The sequence below is a fragment of the Sarcophilus harrisii genome, chromosome 5 (assembly GCF_902635505.1).
Source record: "Sarcophilus harrisii chromosome 5, mSarHar1.11, whole genome shotgun sequence".
In the NCBI taxonomy this organism is placed as follows: domain Eukaryota; kingdom Metazoa; phylum Chordata; class Mammalia; order Dasyuromorphia; family Dasyuridae; genus Sarcophilus; species Sarcophilus harrisii.
Genome location: NC_045430.1, coordinates 251,521,463 through 251,535,627, shown reverse-complemented (window position 1 = coordinate 251,535,627; position 14,165 = coordinate 251,521,463). Strand labels below are relative to the sequence as shown.

The following is a 14,165-nucleotide window of genomic DNA, read 5'->3' as shown; positions in this document are numbered from 1 at the left end:
ACAGCATTAACAATTGCCAAATCTCTTGTTCCAATTTTTCACCTCTTATCCCCCTACCCCCTCCCCTAGATGGCAGGATGACCAGTAGATGTTAAATATATTAAAATATAAATTAGATACACAATAAGTTACATGACCAAACCGTTATTTTGCTGTACAAAAAGAATCAGACTCTGAAATATTGTACAATTAGCTTGTGAAGGAAATCAAAAATGCAGGTGGGCAAAAATATAGGGATTGGGAATTCAATGTAATGGTTTTTAGTCATCACCCAGAGTTCTTTTTCTGGGCATAGCTAGTTCAGTTCATTACTGCTCCATTGGAAATGATTTGGTTGATCTCGTTGCTGAGGATGGCCTGGTCCATCAGAACTGGTCATCATATAGTATTGTTGTTGAAGTATATAATGATCTCCTGGTCCTGCTCATTTCACTCAGCATCAGTTCGTGTAAGTCTCTCCAGGCCTTTCTGAAATCATCCTGTTGGTCATTTCTTACAGAACAGTAATATTCCATAATATTCATATACCACAATTTATTCAGCCATTCTCCAACTGATGGACATCCATTCAGTTTCCAGTTTCTAGCCACTACAAAAAGGGCTGCCACAAACATTCGTGCACATACAGGTCCCTTTCCCTTCTTTATAATCTCTTTGGGATATAATCCCAGTAGTAACACTGCTGGATCAAAGGGTATGCACAGTTTGATAACTTTTTGAGCATAGTTCCAAACTACTCTCCAAAATGGTTGGATTCGTTCACAACTCCACCAACAATGCATCAATGTCCCAGTTTTCCCACATCCCCTCCAACAATCATCATTATTTTTTCCTGTCATCTTAGCCAATCTGACAGGTGTGTAGTGGTATCTTAGAGTTGTCTTAATTTGCATTTCTCTGATTAATAATGACTTGGAGCATCTTTTCATATGACTAGAAATAGTTTCAATTTCTTCATCTGAGAATTGTCTGTTCATATCCTTTGACCATTTTTCAATTGGAGAATGGCTTGATTTTTTTATAAATTAGAGTTAATTCTCTATATATTTTGGAAATGAGGCCTTTATCAGAACCTTTGACTGTAAAAATATTTTCCCAGTTTATTGCTTCCCTTCTAATCTTGTCTGCATTAGTTTTGTTTGTACAAAAACTTTTCAGTTTGGTATAATCGAAATTTTCTATTTTGTGATCAGTAATGATCTCTAGTTCTGCTTTGGTCATAAAGACCTTCCCCTTCCACAGGTCTGAGAGGTAAACTATCCTGTGTTCCTCTAATTTATTAATAATTTCATTCTTTATGCCTAGGTCATGAACCCATTTTGACCTTATCTTGGTGTACGGCGTTAAGTATGGATCAATGCCTAGTTTCTGCCATATTAGTTTCCAATTTTCCCAGCAATTTTTATCAAACAGTAAGTTCTTATCCCAAAAGCTGGGATCTTTGGGTTTGTCAAAGACTAGGTTGCTATATTTGTTGACTGTTTTATCCCTTGAACCTAATCTATTCCACTGATCAACTAATCTATTCCTTAGCCAATACCAAATAGTTTTGGTAACTGCTGCTCCTGCTTTCTGAATTGTTCCTCCCCCTTCACTCTTCTCCTTTCTGAAAAATCAAGGAATGGGGACATTCTTAGATCATTTTGCCTTTAGAAGTATTTGTGCTGAATCTGGTGGCAATCCATAAGGATATGACCAGTCACCTCTGCAGTGTTAAGTGAAAGCCATCAGGACCCTAATTTCTCAATATAGTCTTTCCTCTCCACTTCCCCCTTCACCTCAAGCCCTGAAGTACAGTAAAGCCATTTTAATCTTTTAGGCTTCTAACACACACACACAAAAAAAAGGTAGAAAACTTAACATGTGGTCAAGAGAACAATTCCACACAACTATTAAGTAGCATGACGGAGACTCAAAGTGGGATTAAGTTATTACCCTTTCTGTGCATCTGAAGAAGGGTAGTATTGGGAGGGGTGAAGGGGCTGAGGAGATGAAATATGCTACATACTAGATTGAAAGGTAGAAAACCCATTGGTCAGCTCTGTGATACTGGAGAAGTCTCTTTATAAAAAGAGCCTCAGTATGTGGAAAAAAAAAAAAAAACTGGGACACTGATACATTGTTGGTGGAGTTGTGAAGTGATCCAACCATTCTGGAAAGCAATTTGGAACTATGCCCAAAGGGATATAAATCTGTGTATACCCTTTGATCCAGCAGTGTCTCTACTGGGTCTGTATCCTTAAGGCAAAAAGGCCCACATGTGGCAGCCCTTTCTGTTGTGGCAAGGAACTGGAAACTATGTGGATGCTCATGAGCTCCGAGAATGGATGGATAAGTTATGGTTTATGAGTGTTATGGAATATTATTGTTCTGTAAGAAACGACCAGCAAGATGATTTCAGGGAGGCCTGGAGAGACTTCCATGAACTGATGCTGAGTGAAATGAATAGAACCAGGAGATCATTGTACACGGCAACAATACTATATGATAATCAATTCTGATGAACATGGCTCTCTTCAACAATGAAATGATTCAAATCAATTCCAATTGTTCAGTGATGAAGAGAGCTATCTACACCCAGAGAAAACTAAGGGAACTGAGTATGGACCACAATGTAGCATTTTCACTCTTTCTTTTGATGTTTGCTTGCATTTTATTTTCCTTCTCAGGTTTTTTTTCCTAGATCTGATTTTTCTTATGCAGCAAGATAACTGTATAAATATGTATGCATATATTGGAGTTAACATATTTAACTTGTATTGGACTACCTGTCATCTAGGAGAGGAGGTGGGGGAAAGAGGGAAAATTTGGAACAGAAAGTTTTGCAAGGGTCAATGTTAAGTAATTACCCATGCATATGTTTTATAAATAAAAAAGCTTTAATAAAATTTAAAAAAAATTAAAAAGTAAAAAAAAAAGAAAGAAAAGAAACCATCAGCAGGATGATTTCAGAGAGACCTAGAGAGACTTATGCAAACTGATGCTAAGTGAAGTGAGTAGAAACAAGACAACATTGTACACAGCAACAAGATTATGTGATGATGGACTTGGCTCTTTTCAACAATGAGACGATTCAGGCCAATTTCAATAGACTTGTGATGGAGAGAGCCATCTGCATCCGGAGAGAGGACTGGGGGAGGGGGGGGGCGGAACGGGGAGGAGACTGAGTGTGGATCACAACATTATGTTTTCATCTTTTTGTTGGTGTTTGCTTGTTTTTTTTTCCTTTCTCATTTTTTCCCCTTTTTGATCTGATTTTTCTTCTGCAACATGATAAATGTGGAAATATGTATAAAAGAACTGAGCATGCTTAATATAAATTGGATTACTTGCTATCTAGAGGTTGGGGGTGGAAGGAATGAAGAGAGAAAAATTTGGAACACAAGGTTTTTCAAGGGTGAATGTTGAAAATTATCTTTGCATGTATTTTGAAAATAAAAACCTATTGTTTAAATTTAGGAGAAATTCACATGGGAACATGGCTGACATCAAATGGATTGCCTTTCCTAAGAGTTTTATTTCCTGATGTGTCTCAGCTGAGATTTCTTGGCCACTGAAATGTCTCCCACAAAGTTTCAAGCTTTGTTATCCCTCTGGTTAGGCACTTAAAAGGTTTAGTCTTCTATAGCAAACTTTTTATCAAAAGCCTACTAGATAAGCTGAGCACTGTCCTAGGTAATGGGGAGACAGGCAAAACCAGAACTCATTGAGGATGGGAAATACTATGTACATTAACATGCAAATGCTAAATATACAAAGAGTTATTATGAAGGAAGGGCAGGGAGAAGGACTCAAGCCATATGTGACCCTTTTAGTATCTGGTATTTTGAAATGGATGGGGCTTGTGTGTAATTAAATTGTCTTTGTTTTCATTACAATCCCTGGTCCTCTTTTTAATTGCTTCACAAGTTTAGGAAAGAACTCCTTTGCTCATTGATCTGGAATCTTTGATCTGATTAACAGCAGTTGAAAGAAAATAGCTCTGTGCCCATGTGCGTGTATATAAGAATCTCATTAAACTATGCTGACTTAATCACATTTTCTGATAAACACTTTACCTTGTCATCCAATTTCCGTGCATTGAATGCCAGTTCGACATAGTCATCATTACCAGAAAGCTCCTCAGCAATCACCTAGGTGGAAAAAGCACATGTGAACTCTGTTCTGTACCAAGGTAGAACACAGAAATATAACAAAATGACCGATAGTTTTCCTTTTTACAAAGCACTTAATATAGATTTCATCTGACTATCACAACTCTTTGGGGCGGGTGCAAAGGTACTCATTTTATTGATGAAGAAATTGAGACTTAGAAACAGCAACTGACTTGGCCAAAGTTATTCAGATAATCAGTGGCAGAGACTGAATCTAATCTCCATCTTTTCTGACTCCAGATTTAGGGTTCTTTACCAAAATGGCTCTTTATTACCACCACTCATGGGAAATGGGCAGTGACCAATTGGCTATTCACAAAAAAAAAAAAAAAAAAAGATCTCAAGTGTTTGAGAGTATATTCAAGAATTCATTGTGCCCTGCCCCATAAATGCAGGATAGAATAGTAGAGAATGAGCTTAAACTGCCACAGGAAGAGTCTGGGTGAGAAATTAGGAAGAATATTTTTATTTTAAGGGTGAATGAGTCAAATAAAGTCAATGAGCATTTATGAAGTACTTATATGCCAAATACTGGGGATGAAAAGTCAAGCAGAGAAAAAGAAGGTCCCTGTCCTCAAGAAGCTTGGAGAGAGGAGGGGGATGTCAGAGAGGGGTGATCTATACAGGGGGCATGGTAAGGAAAGTCAGGAGAGTCAAAAGTATAGCCCCAAAACGAATGAAAACATGACATTTCTGGGTATCTTGTTCCAAATAAGATGTTCCAGAAAAGACCCGTTCATCAGACAAAGAGGCTGTGGGGGGAAGAGGGTGCTTCTAGCATGAGCAGTCCAAGAGTAAAATAAACTTTGTTGTGGGAGAGATTTCTATGACACGGTAGAGAAAGTCTAGAAAATAATGAGATATTGACATGAATTGCCAAGGAATTTTGTGGAGCTTCCCACCACCTTGGAAAAAACCTAAAGAAAAAAGTAAACTTTCCCAAACTGACCCTAACTTAACATTTCACTATTCATTTGAAAGCAGCCCTACCACAGAGACTGAAGACTTATGTTTAACTGTCAATTCTTGTCCCTGGGATAAACAGTCCAAAACAGACTATGGGCAATCAATTTAGGGAGTTTGGGGGATGTAGGAAAAGCCACCGGGAAGAGCCTTTTGGACTTGAAACTTAAGGTGCTGTGAGGGCAGAGACTCTGGGATGCTATCTTTGGCAGGAAGGAGGAAGAAGGGAAGTGTGGGACAGAGATGTTGAAGACAATGCTGAGGAGGGTACAGCTGGTGGGGGAATAAGGATGGCAGAAGAAATAGATTCTATGAGGGCTGCCTATTTTAATTACTTATTGCTTAATTTGGTTAAGCTCAATTTTTTAAAAATCTGCTCTATATAAGGAATTTCAATACTATGAGTCCTTTAACTCTTGGTCTTCTGGCCAAAATCTCCAGGTGCCCAGTCCTCAGTGCTTAGAGAGTGCCTGAGAATAAATGAATCTTATTCTGCTTGTATGAATAATTTGTATGAGAAGGCCTTCTGGATCCTCTTTCAAAGCTCAAAGAAAGAGTGAGCTAGGCTAATCATGGGAAGTCTAGAGCAATTTAAGGAGACAATGAAGTTTAAACTTGGAATCCAAACACCCCAGAGCTGGCACTAGAGCTATGCAAAGAACCAGCAGACCAGAGGGAACAAGAAAAGTTGTTTCTGTTGGTTATTGTAAGGTTTTCTGTGTTTTTTGTTTTTATTTTACAAATGCACTTTTTTTAATCATGGAAAATTCTACTACCCATGGTGACTAAGTATTTATTTCATTATTCAAGCTACATGTGCTTCCAGTAAGATTATACCTTCTCTAATGGACAGAAATGCAGACAAAATGTCTTGTCCAAGGCATATAAATATACTCTCCCTGCTCTACCAAACTCTAGTATTGAGACACTGAGTTGTGTGGTGTAAAGGTCATTGACTGGAGTTAGAGATTTGGGGTTCAAATCCTTCCTCTGGCACTCTCTGGGGAATATAGTTTCTAATGGGGGGACCATATTTGACCTTGTTTGATCTTAGGCAATCACTCTCTGTGGGCATCAATTCCTTCAAGTATAATATATGAGACTGGGCTTCCAAAGTCTCTTTTATATCTAGAATCCTATGATTCCTTCCTGATACATCTTTTCATATAATTCAGGGGAAATACCTTTGGTATGATGTCTCAGCACAATCAGATAAGACTCCAAATCGAACAGACAATGGCATTCAAAGCAGTGGCCTGGAAACCAATTGCCAGGCTCTTGCTCCTCTTCTCTAACTCAGTTCATATTTATAAATAATGCTTCATCCACAGAAAAAAAAAAAGGAAGCTATCATCTAGTTAGTTTTGTTCTAGGGTCTAATCTGATCCATTCTCTCCAAGTTTAACTGCTCCATTTTGAATTATGTCCATCTGTTACATATTGGCCATGGCAGAGTACCAGGAAACTGAAGAGTTAAGTTTGGGCTAGGAGTCAAGCTAAACAGGTGAGCATCAGAAAAGAGTGGAAATCTGTGAGCTTCCCCATATTCATGTACCAAGCTGTTCTATGTTTAGATTGTATTTTCTCCTCAAGTGTAGTTTGTATAAAGCCCATGTGGCCAGGAATCAATTTCTTCATCTGTAATATACTGGGCTGGGCTTCTGAAGTCTCTTGAAAATCTAAAATCCTATGACCTACAAATAGTATTAATTTTCTAGCATATACATGGCCTAAAACACACGACCTCTCTCTTTTTCATGTGTATATGGACACAAATGTGGGGCAGGGTGGTATAGTGAATAGTCAGGAAGGCTTGGGGTTCAAGACTTGCCTCTGACATATAGTGACTTTGTGACCTGGTCACTTAATCTCTTATTGTCCCATGCTTCTCTCTAAGGCTAGAAGCTATAGAATATTTATTTACCTGAATGAATAGAGGCAGTTTATACACCAAGGAATTACTCACACTTAAAGACTTGAAGGAATAGATAATAGAGAGTAGCTATATCTGCATATATGTATGTATACATAGGTGTGTATCAATCCTATGGAATAGGATTATAATTTATTCTATTTTTCTGATTTCCAGTGCATTGTTCTAAGGAACTTGCCTAGATTTGGCATCCTAACTGTTGGGAATGTACAAGCATATGTTTATCTCATCAGAATAAGTAAGGACAAATTCAAGTCCTCTTTCTGATATGTATTGACTCCATGACCTTGAGCAAGTGACAAACTCTCAGTGATCCAAGGTAACTTTCTCTGACTGTAGGTAGAAGATACACCTTGAGTGCTATATATAGACCCATGTAGCCACAGCTTTGTAAATAATAACAATAATATACTCATGTGTAAAATTTTCAAAGAGATCTCATTGTAGGAGTGCTACTTATATTCAGCACCAGCCAAAGTTAGCCCAGTAAGATATTTTTCACCACCACCCTTTGCTTCTGCTAGTAACTGCAAAAAGGTCTTTGGTGGGAGAAGATTTGGAAGCTACCAAGTTGAAGTTTTAAGTAGTATAAGGGATAAAAAGATGCTAAACTCTAAATCCCTAACCAACTGCTTTTGGGGTGTTGGCTTAATATAGTCACTAAGACAATAGGGTTTCACAACACCTTTAAAGATTTTGTAAGGTCACTTGATTGTTAGCAACAGCAGAGAATGGGTCTAGTCTACCATCTAGAATTCTTTCTTTTTAAATGTTGAAGCAAATAGGACAGGCATTTCTTGTGAGACAGATACTTTCCATCCACCCCGCTGGGAGCAGTTCTGAATTTCCATTTAAACAAAAACAAAAGTGGACAGGATTTTCATCATTGTGGATCAATCACTTTCAAGTTCAAAGTGGGAGTTCAAAGCTTCTCAGGAGTAGACTTCTGAAAATGGGGATCATTCTAGACCTTTCCCCCACTTTTTCCTTTTCTGCGAAGTCATTGGTTGGAACAATTTTCTAACATGTTTAAAAGCTAGTTCCTTATGAAATTAAAAAAAACTCATCTATATTTCAAAATTATGTCAAACTTTCAGATTAAAGCAGAATATTGAAGACTTGGACCTAACGCTTACATAGTACAGACCAAAGCTTGGACTAAAAGCCTCGGCATGTTTGGTACATTTAAGATAATTATCCTTTGTAGACCAAGATGGTGGAAATTTGCATCTTTGAAACTGACAGCTAACTCCAAATCTTCAGTTTACTTAGGATTTGATATCCTTTCTCAATAAGTCTTCTATCAAATCTATTAACAATTAGAAAGACTAGGTGAGGAGTGACTGATCTGCCTTTTTTGTTCTTTCTCTACATCTTCCTACATTGTGATGTTGGCACCTAAGTTTTGTTGGCAGGAGAGAAGAAGCAGAAACAAAAGGTAACTCTGAGGGATCCGTAGCAAACCACAGTTAACTCCAAATACGTCCTCTATTCTCCTGCCTCTGATTTATTCTAATCATCTCATCAGGGACATTGATCTCATTCAGATGGAAACTTACCGTTATGGAAGATTTTCCTGCAGTGTTTCCATGCTTCAGTAAGGATTTGGACAGCTTCCTCTGTGAAACGATCTGTACAGACAAAGAGGAAACATTCACTGCATGGTGGCGGCTCTGAGTTTTAGTCTAATCTCTAGAACGCTTTATTTTGTCATCAGTCCAAAGCTACAATAAAGTTGTGTCAGTTCTCCATAATCGGTTCTCTCTTTATCTTTGGGCATTTCACAAACACACATCACTCTCTGCTTCCTTGATCCCTTCCCTCTCGTTAATTGGGAAGCAAAGATGTTTTACAGATTAATCAAATTAAGTTAAATTGGGTCAATGGAGAGGAAAAAAACAAGGTACAGCTTCAGACTTCTGTAACCCCCTTAGGCTCCCAGTAGAAAAAGCCACGTATAGATCTTCAGACTAGATTAATCAATCGATAAGCATTTTAAAAAATGTTCCACTATTTGCTAAGTACAGTGGATAAAAAAAGACAAAAGTGGAAGTCTGTCCTCAGGGAGTTAACACTCTGTCAGGGGAAGGCCTGAGACACTGTACATTTTCATAGTGAGAATGCACCTTTGAGAAGCAGAGGCAATGGGTAGGGGGAGGAGACGGAATGCAAGACCTAAAAATGAAGCTATTGTATTTGTCACCTGTACGAATCTATTTTTGAAAGTCTTCATTAGAAAGTCATCAAGGAAATCATTAGCAATCCAACATAGCCAAATCAAGGACCAGTAATTGAGGTTCTCTCCATGATTCAGTGTCAAGACACAAAACAAGAACAGAATTGAGTGCCATCCATGAAGCTATTATTAGCGGAAGCTCCTCTCCTCCCCTCTCCACCCCTTATTTTGTGACAAAAAGTTTAGTCAAGCATTAAGGTGCTAATGGATGCATTCCATATAATGCCCAAAGCCAAATAACTTCCTAAGAATCTGCTTGAAATCAGGTGCTTAGATCAAGAGAACAAAAACTCCCATTATTCCCAGAAAGAGAGAATTCATCCTCAAAGATGAGTGAATCACACCTGCCCCAGTTAATAGACACAGTGATTTCCTAGGTTTGTCTCTCTGTTAGCAGGACTCCATACCAAGAGTATATTATTCAGCACTGTGAATATTCATCTCCTGGTTTGATAGATCTGAGTTCAAAGTCTGTCTCTGACAGTGACTGTAAGCTAGGGGACATTGGTCAAGGCTCTTCACCAGTCCGAGTCTTGGTTTCATTGGTAAAATGATGGGAGAGGACTAGATCAGAAGTCTCAAACTCAGATAGAAAGACGGGCTTTGTAGTGATTTGTTTAGTTGTTCAGTCATGTCCAATTCTTTGTGACTTTTGGGGGGGGGGGTTTCTTGGCAAAGGTATTAGAGTGGTTTGTTATTTCCTTCTCCATTGTACCCCCATTTTATAGATGAGGAATTGAGGTAAATAGGGGTTAAATGATTTACCCAACATAACATAGCTAGTGAGAGTCTAAGTCTGGATTTGATCTCAGGACTTCTTGAACCCAGGACTAAGTTTCTATATACCATAACACCTATGTGACTTAGAAAACTACAATTTTAATACATTGTTCTGTATTTTTACTTATTTTATTAAACATTTTTCAATTCTATGTTAATCTGGACACTATAAAGCATGCAGCTTGCCCTCCAAGAGATTGATACTTCTGGACTAGATGATCTCTGGCTAGGTAGCATCACAGTGGATAATAGAGCAACTGACCTGGAGGTGGTAAGTTCTTGAATTCAAATCTGGCCATTGACAATTACTAGCTGTGTGACCCTGGGCAAGTCATTTAACCTATTTGCCTAAATTCCTCATCTGTAAAATGGGGATACGCAGGAGAAGGAAATGGCAAACTACTCCAGTATCTGCGTCAAGAAAACCCCAAATGGGGTCATGAAGAGTTAGTTGTACATTCTGGGAAATGACTGGCCTAAGATACTAATAATCTCTAGTTCTATAATTTTAGGATTTCAAAAAAAGAGGTTCCCTAAAGTACCACAGGAATTTTGAGGCATCCATTGCAGTCTCTTTGCTAACATCCCAAGAACGGCTCTTTAAGTAGTTGGAGACCATTAAGAGAATGGATCTATTCATTCACAATGGAAAATGGCAAGATCAGCACAATGAATTGGTTGGAGCTGGACTTCCTGATTCATGAGTAGGAGCCCGACTCCTCCTAGGAGCAAGTTCATTTTTAATATAGAAGAAACTCTGTCTTGTGACTCTATCCTTCTATTCTTGCAGGCAGGTCCCCAATGTGGATCTGGGATCATGATGGAATCTACCAGCAGGACACAGATGGATCGGTGCCATCTATCAGAACTGTAGGTTCTACTGGAGCTCAGGGGCTACTGACACCGATTCCTTAACCTCACTGTTAGACATAAAGGGCACATTATTAAATAAAGATATCTTTTTATTCTATTGTCATTGGACAGTTCTTCTAGCACAGTGTGTGGCATACAGTCAGCCCTCTGGAACAGAGGATCATAGATTCAGAGCTCAAAAGAGACTTCAGAAGTTATAGGTGCAATCCTCTCATTTTATGGATGGGGAAACTGAGTCCCTGAGTTAAGTGACCTTGTGGAATTGAGAGTTCCTTGGGCTAGAACTGAGGCAGCTAGCTTGGAGTCAGGAGGAACTGAGTTCAAATCCAATCTCAGATACTTATTAGCTGTCACCTTCGCAAGTCACTTTACCCTATTTATCTCAGTTTCCTCTTCAGTAAAATGAATGGGAGAAGAAAGGGCAAGACACTCTAGAATCTTGGTCAAACCTCCCCCCCCCCCCCACTAAATGGGATCATGAAGAGTCACTTGCAATTGAGATAGTTTACTTGAAAAGCAAGTGTGTCCCATAAGAATGATCTAGCCTTGACATGGACTGTCCCCCAGATCGACAAGTTGATTCAGAATCACACTGTTATTAGGACCACAACCAGAGGACAAGCCCCTGTTTTACATATCTTCACAGAGGTGAAGTCCACAGATCACACAGATTCTCATACCCAGGCAGTGGTGGATCCAATGCTGGATTTGGGATTATTAGAATCCTGCCTCAGACACTTACTAGCTGAAACATTTAACCTTTCAGTTCTTTATTTGTAAAATTAGAGATAATAATAATTTCTACTTCATAGGGTTGAAAAAAATCAAACAAAATAACCTATAAAAGATTCGGTGAACCCTAAATGCAATTAAAACATTATTTTTATTATTATCACTGTTTTTTAATGGTATGTGTCAACACCCCCATTTAATGACAAGGCAGGATTTTAATTGTCATTTGCCTTAAAATCCAGTTTTTTTTCCTATTATGCCATGCTGCCTTTCAAATGAGTTGGCTGGCTGAACAGATGGTCCCTTCCTCATTCCTCCATGTACATCTCTCTAACAGGAAGGGCTCACGCGAAAATGAATGCCCTTCCTCTTCTTTCGTCAAAGCTAAACTAATAGCTATATTCAGTTGTTCAAGAGTGAATTACAGAGAAAGGACCTATAATAAAATCCAAAGAGGGTCTCCAAAGAGCCTTGGATTTGAAAATGCTCTTCTTACATTTTTTTGTTTCATGATAACTTTGACATCCAGAATTGACAGTTATTTGTTGGTTAGTTTTTGTAAGTCCTGGGTTAAATACACATGTTTAATGATATCACCTTTATGTTTCAAGAGGGAAAATGCAGATTCAGAGAAAACAAAGAAGATCATCTTGAAAACTCTACTGATTTTCTTTGCTGGATTAGGCACTTTGAATGTACATCAAAGAAAGGCCAGACCCAGTAAATAACAAATTAGGAATCAGTCAAGTTAAATCCCGTACAATTACATAGAGGGTGGACTGAAGGCAAGAGTCCTTTTGAATGGCACTCTTCAAAGATGACCAGAACTGGCATCCTTTCTGAGAGCAGAGAGCAGGAATTTTTCCTCCCATCACACTTTTAAAGGATGCTACAGCTCCAAGAGTCACCATTAGCATTCTTTCCTACAGTCCCAGCATAAATGGTTATTCATTCTGGGAGAGCAGCTATTTCCCCAGCTGTTGAATAATACATACTTTTTCTGTAAATAGAGAAGAGTCAAAATAGGCAAGGGAACACAGGGAACCAAGACTACAGGAGATCGGGAGAAACTTAGGGCCTCTAGAGGAATTTTATGAGTGATCAAAAGAGTGCAAACACATGAAACAACAAAAAGGAAGGAAAATTGACCTTATTTAGTCAGTCTGACTACCATCTATCCAAAACCCAGACAATATAGTTTTCCCTTTCACTGGTGTCATGAAACAGAAGAGGAAAATAATCTGAGAAGTAGTTCTTTGGATTTTTAACTTGGGTTCTCTTAGAGAAGAGTTTATCTATTAAAAAATAAATAAATCTGTAACCTACCCTCCACTCTTCAAAATGTCACAAAATATTCTAACTAGACCTAGTAAGAATCCTGAGTTCAAATCCAGCTTCAGATACTTATGATACTAGCTGTCACTTACTCTCAGTCTTACTCAAGTTTCCTGCAACTGTAAAATGGGAATCTACTTCACAGGAATGCTGTGAGGCTCAAATGAAGTAACCCACCCTCCCTCCCCCTCTCCCTCTCTCTCTCTCTCTCTCTCTCTCTCTTTCCTTCCTTCCCTCCCTCCCTCTCTTCCCCTTTCTCTCTCTTTCTATATATATATATATATATATATATATGTATGTATAAATACAAGCTTATTATCATTATGTTGTTGTTATTATTGTTGACAGTTAAAGTTCTTATTATGTTTGATTATGCATACCACAGCTTAAGAAAGATATTGAGTAGCAAGAGAATAGTCAGAAAGAAACCAAGATGATGAAAAGCTTTGGGTCATTGTCACAGGAGAAGTCCTCAGGAACTGGGGATATTTAGCTCAGAGAAGAGAAGACTCAAGGTGTTATATCATATGTATCCTCAAGAATTTGATGCAGGAATAGACTTGTTCAGTTCAATCCCAGATGGAAGAATAAGGAATAATGAGAGGAAGCTGCAAAGGAGCACATTTAAGCTTGCTATCTGGAAAAAAAATTCCTAATAGAGTTTTCTAAAAGTGAAATAGACTGCCTCAGGAGGAAATTTGTCTCCTTATTCAGAGACTGAATGAACCCTTGTTTGGTATGTTAGAGTAGAAATTTCTTTGGGGTATGGGTTGGACTAAACAACCTGAGGTCCTTTTTTGTTTTAAATCTTTTAAATATATTGATTTTATTGATATCTTTTGTTTTTATGTTTTGTTTTAGAAATATCTTTCCCCTCCCCTATTTAGTAAAGTATCTTCTCTAATATAGAATAAATAAGAGAAAAAAATCAGTTCAGCAAAACTAACCAACAAAACAATACAATCTCCCATCATATGCAATGTTTCATACCTACAGTCTCTTACTCTGCAAAGAAGGAAGGAGGGTCTAGATTTAAATCTGTGATACTAATAATTTTTATTTGAATAATCCACTCACCTACATACAGATGTGCCTGCTATGTCTTTGTAGGATATGGGTTTCTCAAGAGAAGCATCTTGTTTTCACATACACTCAGCCA

At 38.2% G+C, this 14,165-nt stretch overlaps 1 protein-coding gene across 1 annotated transcript in view; it reads right to left on the bottom strand.

Annotated features, from left to right (window-relative positions):
- CPNE4 (copine 4) overlaps positions 1-14,165 on the bottom strand; it is a 418,717-nt gene that overhangs the window by 111,609 nt on the left and 292,943 nt on the right. The window contains exons 4-5 of the mRNA XM_031940154.1: positions 8,610-8,681; positions 4,059-4,133 (exon numbers count right to left, since the gene is read on the bottom strand). Coding sequence (XP_031796014.1) covers positions 4,059-4,133; positions 8,610-8,681 — 147 coding nt within the window. The remainder of the gene's footprint in view (positions 1-4,058; positions 4,134-8,609; positions 8,682-14,165) is intronic.